The following is a 21,368-nucleotide window of genomic DNA, read 5'->3' as shown; positions in this document are numbered from 1 at the left end:
TTCCTACCAAACAATGTAATTTGAGAGATTTCATTTCTAACCAAGTAGCATGATTTTCTTTATTAAATGTTATGGAATCATTTATGTGTGGTGTAAAAATATAATGTTTTAAGGTTAGTATCATTCGATTCTTTTAGCCTTACAAGCTCCAAAAGGATGGGATGATACAAATGGTCAATAAAATAATAAGTAGAAGTGATTGATAAGAATGATCATAATGGGTGAAGAAAAATGTTGGTACTATAATTAAGAGAATAATAAAATTAAATAAGCAATAAAATAGTACGAACCTAAGGTAATTATAATAGTGTTGAGATGGCTTGATGAGTGTAAAGAAGATGACTTAGAAACTCGAGAAATGTAAATGGTATGCATTTTAAAACTTAGGTTGTGTTTGAGTACTGAGGTGATATCAAATATTCTTTGAAATGGTAGGAAAAAAAAATCAAAAAGTAATGATAAACTATTAAATAGTAGTAAATAGTAATACAAAATAATAAAAAATAAATAAAAAGTAATGATAAAATAATGAATAGTAATGAAATATGCTGAATACTCCACTAGCCATACTGGCAGCGTCCAGGATAACAAACAATACGATAGTATTTTAAACAGTCATATTGATAGTTAACAGAGTTCTCAATTACTAACTAGGAACATTGGGTGCCCAGTTCTAGTCAAACTAATATACTACTAGTCCTTTAGAAGCACAAAAGGAGAACAGAATAGTAGCAGAAAGAAGAGAACTCAACTCCTACTGTCCCACCAGAAACAGCGCAATACCTCCAAAAGGACTCATTTACACCAAGAAGCAAGAAGGCAAAAACAAAGCCTAGAAGAATTGTCTTCAGACAATATCTACAAAACAACAGCAGAATCACATGCATAGCACTCATGACTAGACAGTGAAATCCAGTATCATCTCTGTCCACCCTGCCCCACCACCATCTTAGCTAGCTCCTTTTTCTCTTCAACCCCGCCAAAACATCAAGCCTGTGAACAAGAGGGTCATAAATGAAGAGAAAAATGAAGTGTCAAACAGTCTAAGCCCACCATGGCTGTAATCAGTATTCATGACAGGAGGGCCCATGCCCATCCCTCCTAGCACTCCAGTGGAAGGTGTGGCTGTGTATGGACTGGTGGTAGTGGTAGAACTGGGTGTGGTGGTAGATGGTGGTGTTGTTGTTGTATTGGTGCCTGCAGTGCTGAGTTAAGTAAAGAAAATCAAGATTTACCCAACTTAAAAACCAGAAATGTAGAAGCAACTACATCTTTGAATCTTTGGCAACATGGGTGGATTGTAAAATCATAGAAGAATGTAAAATACAGAAACTTGAGTTGTTTCAGGATTTAAGAGTTCTCTACTACTTTCAGATTAACCAAGTTAAACATTTATATGTAAACAAAATAAGTATTACACCTTGTGGGAAACATGAGCTTTACACGCATTCACTTCTCATCCGCACAAAGCTACTAAACAAAAACAAGGCGAGTTTAGGATTGGAAGTTTTTAATTCTTATGGCGCTTTTTTTTTTTTTTTTGATAAGTTCATTCTCAAGTCCTTTAACTTTTGAAAAGCAGAATAAAAAATAAAAATAAGAGAGAGAGAGAGAGAGAGAGAGAGAGAGAGAGAGAGAGAGAAGAATGCAATGAAGTGCAATGAAGTGTAGCTTCCCAATGATTAATTTCAAACACAACACCACATATCAATCATAATCCAGTGTGAAAAGGGTGTTTCAATGATATTGACCCCTCGAACTAGCACACCCGTTTAGAAATTTCATGAGAACAAATATTGAACAGTATTCAGCTTGTCAAAACCCTACTCACCAGATGTGGGAAGATAAATTAATTCAACCTTTTGCAAATGAATTTCCTTTGGAGTGGATCGATTAAGGAACATTCTAGTTTAATATGGAACTTCTATTCAATCAACCAAAAACCACCACTCCATGTCGTTTAAAACGTTCAATATATATATATTATTGGCATCAGGTGTCTGGAATAGTATCCCGACTAATCCTGGGGCTGTACAAGCCTGTGGTAAGGAGTATTTTGCAAGTACACATCGGGTAATTAAAGAGAAAAATCTTCCAGTCTGATGACTTTTGGAGATTGTTTGCACCCGAAGACATTTGAACCTTAGACCTAGGGGGAGCATACCCCTAAGCCTAAGGCCTTTACTACTTGAGTCAACTCTTAGGGGTTACATTCAATATATATCCTCTAATACAGTGAGTTTTCCATAATCTACAAAAAATTATGATGAACATTGGTGCATTGGATTATTCTACATAACTAGCTTCTTCTCATTGCTCTTAAGACATGAAACACCAAATAAAAGGTTCTGTTTTTCATTAAATTTGTTGATCTATTTAATTGAGGAAATTTGGACTCTCTTCTATAGATATACTTGATTGCACTTGCTAAGGCAAAAAGGTAAAATTGTACACACTATATAAATTTAGAACAAGTTTGCAGGAAAAGAAGCCAATTTAGGGTTGTCTTGAAGGCATAATTTCCATCCCTTCCACATAACAGTCACTTCACTTAAAGTGGACTAAGGTATATATCACTTCCTTTATAGCAAATATGCACTGATATTTGCTTCGCTTAACAGCAGTCTTTCATTAAATTTAGAAAAAAATCCATTTATCATCTTATGATGTGGTATTAGATGATAGATTCACAAGTAAAATATAATAAATAATCTCCAATTATCTAATGCCACATCATGGAATGATTAGGATTAAGATGACGATCAGTATTACTCACCAAATAATAGTACAGTCGAATGCTACTACCCGATTTTCCTCACATCAAATGCTTTCACATCACGCAAAGCCGTTGGCCCTCTATCAAAGTGGATAGTAGTGGTTATGAGAAGTGAGGAGAGCTAATCCTACCGATGGATCTCGATAAAGTTTTTTTAAAATTTATTTTTATTTAATAATTTAAAAAAAATATTTTTTTAATAATATTGTAATTTTTAAAAAAATATAAGACAAAATCAAAACTCAAAAATATAAAAAAATATCAATTCATTTTGTCGGCAGCCATTCTCGAGCTGTAGCACGGCTCTTTAAGAATTTAATGCGTACAGGTTTAAATGCACACTTGAACCCCTCTGCTCTCGAGGCCACAGCTTTTCACTCTCGACATCATTGTCCTTTCAACCTCTAATAAATAAAGAGAAATGAATTCGGGATGCCAAAATTCTACCGAATTGATTTATTTATTTAGTAATTAAGTAAATTTTTTAAGTAATGGTGTAAAGTTAAAAAAAAAAAAAAATTATTTAAAAATATAAAAAAAATGAATAAAAAAATACATACATTCGATAACAATTCGGGAGTTACTCTAACAGTCCTTATAAATAAAACAAACATATTACTTTAGTGGATATTTCATTTTTTTAATTATTTTTATTTAATAATTAAAGAAGTTATTATTAGGTAAAGATATATTTTTTTTCTATGAATTAAAAAATTAAAAAAGAAGAAGCTAATTTTAGCCTAACAATAACTTGACTAGCATCGCTCTAAATAAAATTATAAATGATAGTTTTTTTCATCTTGGGCAAGGGTATATGTTCCGTACAATCGTGTATAAATATTGTATAATTACTTTTTAAAATTAATTTATTATTAAAAAATTATTTTTTTTATCAATTATATATTTATTCTTTTTTTTTTTTAAATGATTATGTAACATTTGCATAATTACGACTGTAAATGTCATTTCTTATTTTAAGCATTGCTACTAAGATGACAGCGTTTGCTAGCATAACTTTTTTAACTTCTTAAATCATTTAAAAAATTAAAATTATATAATTTCATTAATAATTATTTTATTAATGAAAAATAAAAAAATTAAAATATTTGAATAACTTTAGGCAATAACAATGAGTGAACCAAGTATCATTTTTCATAAATCTTAAACACAATGCAGCACCGAAAATTGTGCCATTTTTAATGAAAAGTGCAATTATATTATACTTTTATTTTTTTCAAATATTTTTTAAAAAATACATAAATTTATTACTATTCACTTTTTTAGTTATTAAAATTTTTTTTAATAAAAAACAAAAGTACACAATCGGTCAAATCTAGGACACAATCACCAGGCCACTAGGTTTTGTTTAGTTACACAAACTATCTTATCTCATCTAATCATTATAATTTTTAAAACTCTCACATAAAATATAATAAATAATTTAACTTTTTCAAATTTTGAAATAAAAATAATATTAAAAAATAATATTATAATAATTCAAGTCAAGTTTATGCGAGTTGTGTCTGAAGTTGTTTATGAAGAGCTCTGTTAATCTAGAATCCAAGGCGAAACCAATGAACAAACCATAATGGTGACAAGCATCTCCAGTACTACCTCAGTTTATAGCATAACTATACAAGGTAATAAATCAGACAAATGCTCCAAATCAATAAAGAAGCCAACAACAAACCCAGAACCAGCATAAATTTTTATGCTGGAATAATCTAAGGCTCTGAACACCAAGTTCTGTGATTGGAATTAGCCAAAATTTGTTTGTGAAGAGGCTAGTGTAATTTGTTCATGTTGGAATGTTGCAAGGCTGTGAAAATTGCCAATTCCAATAACAGAGTTTGCGTACAAACATGTCGACAAACCTCTTGAAAGTAACCGTGTGGGGTTATGCAGACAATTCGGAGTAGTTAATGTTATGCAGACACGTTTATTCCTAAGTTTTAACTTGAGTGCAATAGGTTTTCTTTAGCTATATGGGCAATAAGGTGTAACCAAGTTGTTATTATTTCTTTTGTCCTATGGTGCATAGGTTACTAATGCGTCTCTGAATTGCTTGTGACATTTATCAAACCCCACCTAACAAATGACCCACCAGACACATCCTAACAATAAAATTAAATTATTATTATTATTTTTCTTTTTTGTATTTTTTCCCCCCGGGGGGGGGGGGGGGGGTTTGTTTACGTTTTGGAATAACAAATTATATCTCTTTTTATCCAGTTTTTTTGGAAAAAACAAGGAAAAAAAAAAAAGGAAGGGAAAGTAGTATACCTGACACTAGAAGGGTAAGCACAACCAGAATGGCCTGAAAATCACGAATAGAAAGCATGTGACAAGAGCAATATTGAGTTCCCATGAGTTCAAATTAAGTTCTTTTCTTTTATTTCTTAGATGAGTGGTGTCAAAAAGAAAGAGAGCTAGAGAGTTAATTAGGAGGTGCTTACTAGGGTCAGATGTAGAAATGCTTGCCGTGCCAGCAAAATCACAAGTCCCTTGAGCTTGACCCTTTCTTTGGAAGTAACTATTAACAGCATAAGAGCAATGATCCTGGACAGTGTTGGGTAGATAACACACCCCATTTTGATGGATAGGGTTACAGTCAGCCCCAGCTCCACACGCATAGTCCAATGACTTCTGCAGGACTGAGTCACTCAATCCCTTCTTGCACACACACCATGTAGCACCTGCCCACAATCCAAACACCCCCCCACCCCCCCCCCCCCCCACAAAAAAAAAGAAAAGAAAAGAAAAGCAGATCAGCTATCAAGGGAGAGATTTTAGCCCATATGAGAGCTATATATACCAACTGAAAGAGCGAAAATTTATCTAGAAAAACAGTCTAAAGCTCCATATAACGAAAAGGAAACGGTGTAGATCACCGACATTATGTGGGGAACAGGATATAGTAAAGCGCCCATTTCTAACTACGAATATGGACCGCCTTTTATAAAAACATTGAACTTTAAGGTGCATTCACAGGGAAACAAAATAAGAAATGCGGTGTGGAAGAGAGAGAGAGAGATTGGTCTTAGATTGCAGGATTTTTCAAAAAAAAAAAAAAAGAAAAGTATAAAGACAGGAGCTTACATGAATGGTCAGTGATGGCAAAGATGAGCACTAGAAAAGCTACGACAGCCATGATTCGACAAGGAACAGTTAATCGTTTAGGAAAGGAGGCAAAGCCTGTCCTGTTATGGAGTCTTGAGAGGAAAGGCCTTGTGCGAGCAGTGGAGAAGGAGAAGTATCTAGACAAAAATGTCGTACAGACGTAAAGGTGATGTAGACGCATATAGCGTGGGATCACAGTGTCGCCGTTTTCACTTACATACTTTACGGTTATCCGCAGATTATGTTACCGTTTAAATAAAATATTAAAATTGTTACGAAATCATGAAAAGAGAGAGTCATAACGTATTATAAAATTTTTAAAAAGAAAGAGAAAGAGATAGAGTTCAGAAAGGTTATGAAACTTATGAATTTCTTAAAGAATTCAACGATATATATAGGCGTACAAAGGGAACTATGCTAGCTTACTATGCAGTATTATACTGACACTATGCACTATGTATATATCGACCATTCACTATGCTAGTTACTATGCAGTACTATGCTAGTACTATGCACTGTGCATATGTCAACCATTCACTATATCAGTTACTATGCAGTACTATGCTGGCACTATACATTATGCAATTGACGACTAGATAAATGTGGTCATACAATTCAAGATAGTTTATAACACTTCCCCTTTGGATGACCATATTTAAAGAATATGTCTCGTTAAAACCTTGCCAAGGAAAAACCCTGTGGGAAAAAACCAATGGCGAAGGAAAAAGAGGACAGTATTCATGTGTATCGCCGAGTGTTTTAGGATTGTCTCATTAAAACCTTGCAAAGGAAAACCCAGTGGGATAAAACCTTAGCGAAGGAAAAAGAGTACAATCAGCACAAGTCTTCAAGACATTACTTCCCCTGAAAATTGTATGATAACAGGTCTTCAAACCTCCGCATTCCAATGTTCTGCATAATCTTCTTAAATGTTGTAGTTGGTAGTGTATGATAACAGGTCTTCAAACCTCCGCATTCCAATGTTCTGCATAATCTTCTTAAATGTTGCAGTTGGTAATGCTTTAGTGAATAAATCTGCCAGATTTTTACTTGACCGTACCTTCTTGATATCAATTTCAACTTTCTTCTCATGAATTGCAATGACCTTCTTCTGTGTATCTGAAAGATAACTCGCATCTATACATCCAACTAACTGTGGACTTGATCCATGTTGATAAAATAATCACAACTAGATCTTTCTACTCATCACTACTCTTCTGGAGTTGTACTCTTCTAGAGTTTTTGTAAATAACACAGTTAGTGGAGAATTCATCAACATTAAACCGCTAACCTTATTTTTTTAATAAAAACGGTGGCCAGCCTTTTAAGATCAGACAAGCACCGCAGATTTTCAACTCCTCTGTAGGTGTCAGGCGTGCTGTCAGGCACCGCAGCTGTCAGGCGCCGCAAAGCTATGAAGCTATATTCCATCTCTTTTCTCTTGCTTCACGAGAGATGCTGTATCATAATTTTCTCTATAAAAGAGATATTCAGTTCATCTTCATTCGCATCTCATCTTCTTCACTTTTCTGTAATTATACTGCATTTTTACTCTACAATTTCTTTCTGCATTCTTATCCTGCAATCTCTCTCTGCAATGGCTCAGCAATCTTCTCAGGGTCAATATATGAGGTATTCTGCATCTTGTTCATCAGCTGTTCATGCTTCTACCACAGGTACTATCATGCAATATAATGATCTGACTCGTAGGTCAGATAATGAAGCTATCTATGAGCTTGTGAGTCTCGGAACCCGATACTCATCATCCATTATCGCATTTTCTCAGCGACTGCAATCCAGAACTTGTGGAGTTGACAATCTCCACGAGAATATTGCTATACTTCAGCGACTTCTTCTAGAGTCCAACATAAAGATAGAATCAATAAAGAAAGAGAATAGGAATTTAAAATCCTTGCTTAAATCTTCTTTTCGATTGCCCATCCCTTTAGATAGGGATGCTATGCAGATTCTTGAAGAACAAGAGCGTTTGAAGAATGAGGCAAAGTGTCTCAAATTTTTGTAATTCTTGTTTCAAGATAATAAAATAATATTTCACAAATATTCATATTTGTGTTTCTATCTTTTGGTAGATGTTCTGTATGCTCCCTTTTATTTCTTCTTTAATAATGCACATTTCATATAAAACCCATAATATGAATCTGAAATACTAATTGTATTAAAAGATGGTATTTCATAACATCATCCATCTTCCCCTTAAAGCCGTAAGAGTTTCAGATTTATATTTCAAATATGTACAGTTTTTATGAGCTCTTCTGGAGCCTCAATGACATTTAAATCATATATATAAACTGCAATAATAGCTTGTTTTCATTTGTGTTCGGATTGCTTTAGATCATATAAGGATCTTTTAAACTTAATAGAATACATATTTCCAGATGTATTCATATTAGAAGTTTCAGACATTTTCTATCCTTTAGGGATTTTCATATATATATCATGATCCAATGATCTATATAAATTTGCAGTTAATCATGCATATCCAAACTCTCGGTAACTTTCAAGCTAATAAAAATCTCAATATGATTTCAACCACTTTAAAATCATATCAATATTATTTCTTCGAGAAACTAACTTGTGATTTCTATATCACATTTTCATATTAAAAGTTTCAGGCTTTTTATATCATATAAATATCTACTGATATTTAATAAAAATCACATCTTTAGGTGTTTGGACTTCAAGTCCATATTTATCACATTTTACTTAGTGATATCAATTCTGCAGGAATTGAGAAACTGGCTCGTGATTTATATATCACATTTTTATTTTCTTTTCATAAATACCCACTGACATTCAACAAGCATCACCTCTTTAGGTGTTTGGACTATAAGTCCCGATGCATCATATTTTACTAGTGAATCAATTCTGCAGGAATTGTTTCTTTCAAATTTGGCCAATATTTTACGTTGTATTCATCGATGATTCTTGATTCACTTTTATCATTACTTCTGATAATGTCAATTGCCATCTCATATGGAAATACATTGTCGACAATAATTTTATTTCTATCCATAATTTCTCCATTATTCATGAAATGTAACGAGATCTCGTTATTTTCATGTACATGTCCCTCTTCAAGGGAAGACATTTTCATGAAAAACCTCTTCAGGAGGTACTCTTCAAGAGTTTATATAGGAGAATTTTATACAGAGAATTTGGATGAACTTTATTACTTGTTTTGTGGGTATGGCCTCTTCAAGAACACCAAATTATTTGTGCATTTCTCTTTTAAGATACTCTATCTTTTGTATCGATAAGTCTCACATGCCTTTATACATATCTTTAGACTGCTGAATTTCTTAATTGTCCTACAGGGACTTCAATCCTCGCTGTGATTTTAGCAGCTAGAATATGAGACATTTTTATCTTATTGTATCCAAAATTTAATTATCATCTGAATTTCTGGTTCACATATAATAATCAAGATAACGTCGAATAATTTCATCTTATTTGCTTCAAGCAAATTTTTCTTTTCATTTCTGGTGGTAAAACTTTATAGTAGAAGAATCTTCTGGTTCTTTTATGGACGTCCATATGAAAATCATTCGACTTATCGTAATTGATTTTGGATGATCAAGATAACCATGAAAAGATACAAATATTTTGAATCATATCACCTTTTGATGCATCATAATATTTGATTCAATAATTTGTATAATATCATCTCAAAGAAAAAGCTTACAGCTTTTCCAATACGAGCTTCTGGCCCAAAAAGATATTCATTATCACGTCCAATCTCTTAGTTTCTTTGAATGAAACGCATCATTCTTTTCACTTCAGGGAATATAATGATATAAATTCATTATCATTCAATTCAGGGAATGATGTAGATCTAGTAAGACGTGAATAATGATTCTTATCAAAAGCTCATTATTTTGCTCAGTCACTGATACAGATTTAGAATATATTGTGAACGTTTGCATTTCATATTGCTACTTCAGGAGCACATTCAAGACATTCATTCAAATATATATTCTTTCCAAAATTTCAATTATGCAACTTCAGGTGCATAAATCATAATGAGTTTTTGGTACAAGTATCACTCATATGAGATACTCAATAAAATTATTGATTTAGGGCGATCCTTCAGGGATGCTCCATTTCCATTCTCAGATAAATCATATCATCAATAATTTATAACAAGTATAAAAGAATAAATAAAACTTTCATTACTACAAAATATTGCAGAATATAAAAATATTTTATTATAAGATAAAGGAAATACATTAATTAAAAAGAAACACTTTCATGATCAACTCTACCACTAGAATCTTCAAAGAAATCAGAAACATCAAGACTTATAATATCTTCTCCATCTATAGAATCTAAAGCATATGATGGTTAAGTAAAATTTGTTTCAAATTTCTTTGTTTTTTCTTTTATAGAAGACTGATATAAGTCAACCAAGTGCTTATCTGTACGACAGATATGAGCCCAATGTCCAGTCATACCACATCTATGACATCCATCTTCATCTTTCTTTAAAAATTTGTTTTGGGGACCTTTGCCCTTTTCTGAGTTGAACCACTTCTGGTGGTACGGTGTATATCTATTATTGTCCCTTTTAGTGTGGTCGCTTGTAGGACCTCCACTTCCATAGTTTTTTCTACCACGTCCACGCCCTCGTTTTCTTTGAAGAGATGCACCATTCGCTTCTGGGAATGATGTAAATCTAGTACCATTCATTTCAGGGAATGATATAGAACCAGTAGGACGTGACTGGTGATTTCTTAACAAAAGCTTATTATTTTGCTCAGCTAATAGAAGACAAGATATGAGTTCAGAATATTTTTTGAACTTTCGCTCTCGATACTGCTGCTGCAGGAGCATATTCGAGGCATGAAAAATAGTATATGTTTTCTCTAACAAGTCATCATCAGTGACTTTTTCACCACATAATTTCAATAGCGAGCTAATTTTAAAGAGTGCAAAGTTATACTCACTAACACTCTTGAAGTCTTGCAACCTCAGGTGCATCCAATCATGACGAGCTTTTGGGAGGATTACAGTTTTCTGGTGTTCATATCTCTCCCTTAAATCATTCCACAAAATAAGTGGATCTTTCACCGTTAGATACTCAATTTTTAATTCTTCATGAAGATGGTGCCGAAGGAAAATCATTGCCTTAGCACGATCCTGCAGGGACCCTTGATTTCCTTCTTTAATTGTATCTCCCAGGTTCATCGCATCCAGATGGATCTCAACATCAAGGATCCAAGATAAATAATTTTTTCCAGAAATGTCAAGAGCAACGAATTCTAATTTTGTAAGATTTGACATTTTTTACATATATAAATCAGGAATATAAAAATATATTGAAAAACTTACTTGAAGTTGAGGACTACTAGCTTCAAAATCGTCTGAACTTTCGTGCTGATAACGTGTTATGAAATCATAGAAAAGAGAGAGTTATAACGTATTATAAAACTTTTAAAAGGAGAGAGAAAGAGAGAGCTCAGAAAGGTTATGAAATTTATGAATTTTTTAAAGAATTCAACGATATATATAGGCGTACAAAGGGAACTATGCTAGCGTACTATGCAATACTATGCTGGCCCTATGCACTGTGCATATGTCGACTATTTACTATGCCAGTTACTATGCAGTACTATACTGGCACTATGCACTGTGCATATGTCGACCATTCACTATGTCAGTTACTATGCAATACTATGCTGGCACTATACACTATACATTTGACGACTAGATAAATGTGGTCATACACTTCAAGATAGTTTATAACAAAAATAGTATATTTTAATATTATTATTATTTTAAAATTAAAAAAAATTAAGAAATAATTAAATTATTTATTAGATTTTTTATAAAAATTTAAAAAAATTATAATAATAAGATGAGAATTTCATGTAAAGAAACCGAACCTTAAAAATACAAGAGTTAAAATGAGTTTCTTTGATGCTTTTATGAGATTCAAGAAAAAAATAAAAATAGAAAGATAAAAAAACATGAGGCTTGATGACGGTGGTATTCTTGATTCTGCAGATGAGGTGCATGAGGGAGCAGTTTTATTCTTCCAGTAGTTTTTATCGACGTCCCAAGTAGTGAAGGATTCAGCTAGTCTAGATTTGCTAAGTCCAATTGTATCCATGGCAAAGAATGAGGCTTTGTGTGCTGTCCCGTCTATAGAGGAGGTTAACATGTCCTTATGGTCTGTTCTTGCATATGATAGTCCGGCCCGGATGGTTTTTTTGCTAGTTTTTTTCATATTGGCCTAGGATATTATTATAGATGATCTGTTGGAAATGGCTACAGATTTCCTTGGCAACCAATTTCCACTTTCTTTAGGGCTATCAATTTGGTTTTGATTCCAAAGATGGATAAACCTTTGGATTTTGACCAATTCCGCTCGATTAGTTTTTGCTTAGTTGTTTATAAAATTATGTCAAAGATTATGATTTTTTATTTGATTTCGATTCTGGATAAAATTATATTTCTTGAGCAGACAACATTTATTTGGAGAAGAAATATTTTTGAAAATATGTCGTTAGTCAGGAACTGGTTCAAGACATTAACAATAATATTTTTAATTTTGTACCGTACCAATTGATACGGTTAGTATTTGCCATGCCAAAGAAGTAATTGACACCGAAAAGTAGAGAAAATATTAGAAGCAGTTACTATTTACTATTGCACAGTACATATCTTATAAAAAATATCTATATATCTTATGAAAAATATCCCTACACCTTATAAAAACTTATAAATATGTAGTGTGTAACATAAATAGTAGCTGCTCCTAGTAAATCCCCGAAAAGTATTCTGCTTCGTACCGGTTTGAGTAAAGTTACGGATCAGCCATTATTTACCGTAGCACACCTTACGTGTCACCTTTTTTTACTTAAAAAAAAAAAAATCAACATGCGTTTCATCGGTTCGAATGCCGCCGCCCTCTCCATTCCACGCACTCCCAAATTCATAACTAGCGCTCTGAAAGTTTCACCCTCCAAGGCATTTCGTTTCAATTATTTTTGAAGAACATTTTGATTCCCTTAACGATGGAGGCCGTGAAGACGACGAGGGGAGCGAGAGGTAGAAGAGGTGGAGACAGGAAGAATTCGGTCCGAAGTCTATCAGGATTGGGCTTCAATTCCCCGTGGGTCGGATTGCTCGGTATTTGAAGAAGGGTCGCTACGCTCAGAGGATAGGCTCTGGTGCTTCAATCTACCTCGCCGCGGTTCTTGAATATCTCCCTGCTGAGGTACTTTTAGATCCTGGATACACCTTTTGATCTTTTTGCCATTGGTATCTTACATTTCGAGTGGTAGTTTGCTCTTCTGTGTTTGTTGCTCAGACACCGAGGAATAGAAAAGTGAGAACTGGAGTATTTGTTTCTTCTTCCCAGATTATATAGACATTGAGAGAAAGGAAATGTAGATGACCATCCCTGGTGTTTGGCAATTTATTTTCTTTACATCAGATAGGACTTCAGTTTCTTTTTTATTCTCAATCGTTTTTTGTATAAGTATTTATTCTCAATCGTGTGGGTAAATCTTTTCCGTATGGCTCTTAAGTTTATCTTGGTGAACTCTTTTTGTGTGTCGCTAAATGTAGAAAAAATGAGAGGAAGCCAGATGCTAGGATATGAAATATGGATTCTCAGAATCATTGTATCATTTGTGATGCATTATTTTTTAGTCCTAATCGTGTTGTCCTCCGGTTTCAGGCGCTAATTTTTTGTGTTGGGGGAAATGTAGGTGTTGCCCTCCTCTCTCTGAGAAAAATGTTATTTTTTTGCTACTCATAAAAAAAATGTCATTTGAAGTTCTCTGTTTTCATCATTTACTTGTGAGTTCCTCTTTTTTCTTTTCCAGTATGTAGAGTTCAGACGCTTCCTTAATCCTTTTGGGCTTGAGGTTTAGAATTTTTCATTGACTTGATTTCATAACAAGCGTGTAATTCTTTCACTACTTTGTAGAGCAGAATATTTTGAACTCTGGTGCTATTTGAGACTTTTTTTTGCCTGTTTCAAGTGCCAACTCCCAAATACTTGCTATTTTTGTTTTGTTTTGTTCTTTTTTTTTTTTTTTTTTTTTTTTTTTTTTTGGGATGGACAGTCGCTTGCATATGCTTATCCACCATTAATTTCTTGTGTTGATTCCCTTCTAAAGTTGCTCTCGATAGCTTTGTCAATTAATGATGAGAAGTCATATTTTCTCTATAAGTTTGTAACAATCTTTGCACTAACTGCTCAATAAATTTATCTGATTAATGACCAATTAAGGTTCGACTTCGTGGAACTTTGATTAACGACCAATGCGTTTCGAATTTGCATCTATCTACTTTCTCTCTCATGTTTTATCCCTACCACTATTCTCCTTTTGCTTCTGATCTCAAAGATCTTATTGATTTAGAAATTACTTTTTTCTTGTGGAAGCCTTTTAAACCTTTGATCAGCTCATGGGAACACTTCCAGCAGCAAGGTCTTTTTTTTTTTTTTTCTAAATCAAAGAAGCCTGAAGGAACTTTAGCGGTCTGCAATAGGGGTTTTTATGTCTTGTTTCATGGTAAACTAGTTTATTGACTCTTGTCAATGAGCATTTTTAATTTCCTCTAAATGCATAAACCAATCAATTCATTTTGCTAAATTGGGCAGCACTTATCGTTTAATTAGGTTCATCTCCTATAGCTTCAAGTACTGTGGATGGATATAATTTATTGTAGGGGTGTCAAATCGTATTAACGGGTCATGTTCGTGTCGTGTCAAATCGTGTTAACGGGTCATATAGGTCAACCCTAACCCGACCCGTTAAGCTTATCGTGTCAAAATCTCAAACCCTAACACGACCCATTAACATAACAGGTCGTGTCGTGTCAACCCGTTTTGACTCATTAATAAATATTACGAAATATGTTTTTTTTATAAGTAAACAAATAAATTAAGAAAATATTACGAAATAGGTTAATATGATACAATACAACTCATTTTAAACTATTTATATAAATGGATTGAATAGGTCTGAAATTAACCTTTTTAACCTGATTAAATTTAGCATAATTTTATATAAATGTTAAAATTACAATATCTATAAAAATTATAAAACTAATTATAAGTCCAAAACTACAATCCAAATAATAAAAATATCAAAATTGAAATTCTAACAATTTTATTTTTAGACATAAGGGTATAATTGTAACTTTAACTTTCTTAACGTGTCATAACGGGTCAAAACGGGTTAACCCGTTATCAACCCGTTAAGCAATTGTGTCTTAACGGGTCAACCCGTTTTGACCCAAACCCAGGCTAAACCCTAACCCGCTATTATCGTGTCGTGTTCGTGTTGGGTTAACGGGTCGTGTGACATATTGCCACCCCTAATTTATTGGGTTATTAGGGCCATTACCATCAGTGCAAAGCCTGATAAAGTTGAAATTTTATTTTTTATGCTTTGAATGTTCAAGTGTGCTCCTCTTCAATCTGGTTTATGCAGGAGTAAGAGAAGGCTAGGAATAGCGTAATGTTTCATACTTTATGTACATCATGTTCATCCTATGGCTTTACAAAATATCCAGTATTATAGAATATGTTTCCATCTACCCCTGCATGAGAAATTTATCTGGAAGATTGAATAATTGTGATTGTTTGCCATTTTATACACCCTGCAGCTTAACTACTTGTACTTGTTATTGTCCTTTTGCAGTGGTGGAATGAATGAATATATTTGGTTATGTGAGAGAAATAATATACAAAGTATAGTCCATTCCCCTATCAATGGATTGCAAGACATATATAGCAATCAAATCTTGTAAGTTCCCCTCCTATTATTGTAGCTTAAGAACATAAAAGTTTCATTAATCATTAACTTTTCTTTTCTCATTTTGCCCATTTTTTATGGCAGAAATGTAACATATCTTAATTCTCAGAACCACAAGCACATCCCAGAACCTTCATGAAGAAGACAAAGATAGTCCAGTTGCCAAGAAAAGAGATCTCCAGTAGAGAGGGTGAATTCCATCAAAGAGAGGAAAAACACCAAGAGGTAGGAAAATTAGTTTTGTTAATGTTGTGTTGGGGACTTAGTTGATTGGTTAAGTTTGTAAGCATTGTAGTTAGATGGGTCACTTGTAAAGTTGTGGTGACGTTACTTTATGTGCTACACTTTACCAAACTGATGATGTTACAATAAATGACTAGAGTTTTTCACAAATTCTCCGCTTTTGTGTTTTTTATTTATATAGCATTGCATCTATGAAATAAAAACAACAGTGAACTTTCCAGCAGCAGCAAAGTAAAAATTGTAAATGATAAAAATAGACATCACTAAAGAATATAACTTCAGAAGCAAATTCAAAAATGCCAATAGTAAAAATTGTAGTTCAATTCTTCATTAAAAGCTCGAAATCCAAAACTGTAACAAGTATGAGAATACATCATCAAAACCTCGAAATCCAAAACTATACAATGGATGAACTGATTTGAGAATACATCATAAAAGATTCAAATCCTCAACTGAGCAAGATCAAATATATCAACTCGAGCAAACTCGAAATCCAAAACTATAAACAACAAGACTCCAAATAATCAACTGAGCAAGCTTGCATTTTCTAATGTTTGTGCACTGAGAATTAGAGCCAATTATTTATTATGAGAATATGGCATCCATCTCTACTTGGTTTACAACTTCTTGTCCTCCTTCAACCTAAGAACAAGAGTAGTAGTTCTTTTCTGTTAGCATACCTACAAAACTCATAAATCATACTTTGCATAATTGCCAAAATCTTTTTTTTTTTTTTAACAACAGGTGCCAATAAAAAAAAAAAAATTCTAATGGCTTTACAGTTTTAAAATGCCCAAACCCTCCTAGAGAAGCAAAAGCCCTGACAAAGGTATATCATCCCACGTCTTCCGAACTGTATTGTCTCTTCTATGAATGCTCTCCTTTATCAAATGAAGTATATTTGCCCATATGAAAAATTCACATCTCGCTTGTGCAACTTCTCCCTGCACATAGTACGAACATTTAATTAACATGGTAAAGTACACCTCCTAAACTAAAAAACAATATGCATTTATAGACATTTATAAACAATTCTAATGTTCTGTTTGAGATATGTACTGTAGGTATAAACATTTATAAACAATTCCCAACTGCATGAAATTGTCAAGATTACTTTCACTAGGCCATTGTAGGACGTTCTTTGAAAATGAGTGAAGATCTGTTTGTAAATGAAATTGATGGCTAATGAGATAGTCATTATCAGCTGTACAATGTACTAATTATAAGTGAAATATAAGAGTTTTCATTAAAGGTTACCACGCTAGCAATCTGTGTATCACAGGAAATTGTCTCCTGAGTTGTTGTTGTTACAGGCTTTCAAAAGTGCAAAAATCATATTGAATTGACTTTAAACCTCAATAAGTTGTTGCGTAATTTCAACCTCCCAAATAATATCACAGCTCTACTCAAACGTATATGGTATCTTCAAGTACATCTTTATAACATCCTAATAAAATTCAGAACCCGGGCAACAAAGAATATCCTAAATGCATTTCCATGGAAGGTCTAAGCTTTGTTGATGTAATATTTTCTTAGAAGGCAATGAGAGAGAACTGGACTAGCACTTCTAGCTAACAAACGGTATATAAGTTAGAATTTTTCTAGTGGCCAATATCTTCAATTAATAGCAAAGTGATATCCTTTCAATTCATTCCAACAAGGTACTTTCCTTTGGCGTAATAACTATTTCATGTTAAAACTTCTAGTCTCACATCAAAAAATTTATTGAGCTTCTACTCAATTAACTTGGACTCTTTAGAGTTCAATAATTGGTACAAGAGTCAAAACCGTAAATTGAATGACTTGAAAATTCATGAAATACTTGGTCAATTTACATGCATGAACTTCATAGACTTGGTTACTTCAAAGATTATTAAAGAAAGCAGTATACAATTACATAATTTTCATCAATCTATTATCATGAAGTCAGAAACTTTCTTCATCGTATACAGACAAGCTTAGTTTGAAAAAGACATCAAACTTCAAATGAGGATAAAAATAAGACATCAGACTTCAGAATGTATGCCTAAACCCTATGAATCACATAGAAAAATAGAGATGGAGTAAACCATACAATTTCGAGTTAAGAATAAATACCTCTACAGTGGCCATAGATCTCTTGAGCAGAAATAATACCCTAGAATTGCAGGTCGCTGATTTACATTTTGGGGGAAATGTAAAGGAATGGAGGGGTTGCTAAGTAGAGGGAGGGTCGACGGTAACGGCGGTGCTGGGTAGAGGGAAGGTCGACGGCGACTGAAATGCCATTGTAGAGGATGGGCGACGCGGTGGTTTGGGCGAGAGAATGCCCGATGTGAGGGTGGAGTAGAGGATGTCAAATTTTCAAATGGGTGAGAGTTGAGAGAGAACGTGCAGTAGGGATGAGGGAAAAGGATAGTTCTACGGAGAAGCTACTGTAGCAGTGCACACAATGCACTCATACGTGGCTTCTCTCGGTAAATGTTCTTTTTGTAAAATAAAAACAAAATGTCGTTTTGATCTCGGTCCATTTCTCTTTTTCTATTTGAAATTTCTCCATTCGAATTTGTCCTGCGAAATACCTTCTCCCTCGCCTGCATCGCGTCACCTTCCTTTGCCCAGAGTCACCCGACGACGCCGTCTCTCTATTCAGCGCCACCCCCGAAGCTCATTCGTCTACCCAGCGCCGCCCTTCCCCTTGAGTTCATTCAACGCAAACCAGCCTCTCTTGGTACTTTCGCGGACACGGAGAAAGAAATGGAGATAAGAATGGTCCTCTTGTCTCGCCCTCAACTCTCTTTCTCTAATTCTATGCCCTCGATTTCTTTGCCTTTGCTTTACTTTAATACCCTAATCTCTCTTTATCCAAATTTCTTATCTTCGTTGTCCGATCCCCAGTTCTAAACTGCAATTTCAGGTACGATGCTTTCTCGATTTCTCTCTATAACATATTTAAATCCTTTATTAAATCATATTTGATACTCCATCTCCGTTTTCAAGTTCTCATTTTTCCTTATTTTCTCAGCTCCCAAACGCGAGTAGTTTTTCATTAAAACTTCCTGTTATTTTGCTAGAGATTCATTGGTCTCTCTAGTATATTTATGCATAACAACCTCTTTAAATGATTTGAGTTATGTGTTGGTGATTTTCTTTGATTTTGTATTTTACTGTTTGATACTTCAGTTGAGTGCTGCAAAATTTGCGCTCTTCAATAATGATAGCTTGGGGGGGTCATCCTTTTGTTTTGTTTGTTTTTTTTTTTTTTTTAAATATTCGTTGAGATAATATGGTATTCTTTCCTTCTTGTTTATCACAATGCTCACGAAAGAAATGAGTTTAATTTATTTTTTTGTGCTTTTACTCTGCCATGTTATCATAGAATCCCCATCTGTGTGAAAGGACACCAACTGAGACATTATTTTCCATATGGTAGTGGGAAAGGTTTATAAATGCCTGGAAATGTGAGATGATCAGGTGTTTTAAAGAGCCAATTTAAGGGTTTAAAGACTTCTATTAATTTGTAAGCAATATGGGGCTGGGAAATGCGTGCTCTTTGGGTGTTGATGGGTTAATATAAACTTGCTAGTGCATGGATAATGTGAACCTGTGAAATATAAACTTGCTTGTGCATGGGTGTTGTGGGCGAGTTCTTTCAAATTTTTTTTAATACAATTTGAGTTCTTGCATGTAAACGCTGTGAATGTTCCATGTACTTGTGCATCTAGGAAGCTAAATGCATCTAACAATTTATCATGGCATTCACAATGTCTGAGGTGCTTATAATACTTTCTGCCTGTTTTATTGATTGGCTCTTTGAAATTGGAGCTGGGGTCTGTGGCATGATGATTGGTGCTTGATTGACTTGCCTGGATGTTGTTGCTTGGTTGGGTTTGTCTGGGCAATGGGAGCCGTCTATAGAAACAACAGGATGTGAGAAGTAGTGGCCCTGTTCAGCTTTCTAAGGTTCTCATCAGTGACTAGGCCTGCTAAACTTTTATGTTGGCAAAGTTCTGAATGTAAATATACACCCCAAGTGGGATTATTATATTTAAAACTTTCCCGTCCACTGCATTATCTACAAGGTTTTTTTTTTTTTTTTATTTCTCCCTTCAATTGAGCAATTTGATGGAGTCCATGGTACCAAACTTGAACTTAATAGGCTCTAGTAGACTGATGCCATCATTTCTTAAATCTGAGATTTCCATTTGAGATAAACCTCTACAGAAAATTAAGAATTAACCAACCTAAGATACAGAAGATCTGCTGGCATGGCTAACTAGTAGTTAGTCATGTTTTTTCTTTTAAATTAGTTGCTATTAAATTTGTTCATGAAGAAGCTTATAATCTGAAAAATTGTGGGAACAAAATTAATGTTCTTTGATTTCTTTTGTGACAGATGGATTTAGTTGATCTATTTTTCAAGCTAATTGTAGGGAGACTTTTCGGCATTATGGCAGGGATGAGGATAATTGATGATGTAGTTTCGCATTGATGATCGTGATTGGAATTAGGGTCACTTTTTGTATTTGGCACTGTCTCATATGAGAATTCTATAACTTGTCTTACTTTGAAACATGAAATATGTACATTAAAGAGTGCAGTGTAAAAGTGCATGTTATAACTCGGTGTATTTTGTAAATGTGCTTAAATTTGCTTCTTGTAACTAGTATATTACTTCAAACATGTATTGAATGTATTCTAAAAATTTTGAAACTTGTATTACTTATAAAAAAAAAAAAAACTGCAACTTTTATTCTAAAAATGTGGTGCATGGTGCATCGATGATCAGTCTCCACCATTATATTGCACGGTTCAACTAGTTGTTTCCTAGTAACACACAAATCTGAATGTCACAAACCACAAGATGAAAGATGAAACTCTTCAAACAACAAGGGAATCTTCCATTAAACTCATAAATATGTATGGTACACATAATACAATTGGACTACATTGAAAATATAGTTACATTGCATGTGATAACATACACATTAACTAAGTTTATAAACTTATTAAGAATCAAGAAGATAGGGATGATTCTTTTGATCTGCCTCAATTAGCCATACATAACCCAACTGGTAGCCAGTTCTAGGACTATTATGTGTGAGCTCCCTTGATAAAAACCCGTATTTGTCTCCACGACCTCTGAAAACAGGGCTCCCTCGCCACTTTCTAGGAGAATATGTTTGTCTAGCCCCCTATCCTTGCAGATTTTGCTTCCTGAAAGTCCTAAGATTTGGCATGAACTGCTTTCCTTGAGTGTTTGGTTCCTGAAGGGTAGTTACTTTGAAAGCTGAAACCAGAACAGAATAACGAAAAATTGAGATGTAGGAAATAGTTTCTCCAAAGCCACTTTAGCTACGCTGTTCAAAACTACTAAACAAAGCACCATGGCACCTATAACATCACAAACAACACACTTCCATTCAAGTTGTGATATAAAATGATTATCGCATCCC

The 21,368-nt window shown here is 33.9% G+C and overlaps 1 protein-coding gene and 1 long non-coding RNA gene across 2 annotated transcripts; one reads left to right on the top strand and one right to left on the bottom strand.

Annotated features, from left to right (window-relative positions):
• Positions 1 to 600: 600 nt before the first annotated feature.
• On the bottom strand, positions 601 to 6,102 carry LOC122288904 (PLASMODESMATA CALLOSE-BINDING PROTEIN 3-like). Its single transcript, XM_043095725.1, has 4 exons — positions 5,876 to 6,102; positions 5,233 to 5,472; positions 5,060 to 5,093; positions 601 to 1,205 (listed from the first exon to the last, which is right to left on the bottom strand). Exons 1-4 carry the CDS (start codon positions 6,075 to 6,077, stop codon positions 971 to 973), a joined length of 711 nt encoding a protein of 236 aa, XP_042951659.1. The 5' UTR covers positions 6,078 to 6,102; the 3' UTR covers positions 601 to 970.
• Positions 6,103 to 12,776: 6,674 nt separating this feature from the next.
• On the top strand, positions 12,777 to 20,593 carry LOC122290387. The gene is made up of 4 exons (XR_006236372.1): positions 12,777 to 13,136; positions 15,577 to 15,681; positions 15,775 to 18,829; positions 20,309 to 20,593. It is a non-coding gene; the product is annotated as an uncharacterized LOC122290387 (long non-coding RNA).
• Positions 20,594 to 21,368: the final 775 nt, after the last annotated feature.

This window comes from Carya illinoinensis, chromosome 12 (assembly GCF_018687715.1).
Source record: "Carya illinoinensis cultivar Pawnee chromosome 12, C.illinoinensisPawnee_v1, whole genome shotgun sequence".
In the NCBI taxonomy this organism is placed as follows: Eukaryota; Viridiplantae; Streptophyta; class Magnoliopsida; order Fagales; family Juglandaceae; genus Carya; species Carya illinoinensis.
Note: the sequence above shows the minus strand (reverse complement) of the source record. Positions and strands in the feature narration are given on the sequence as shown.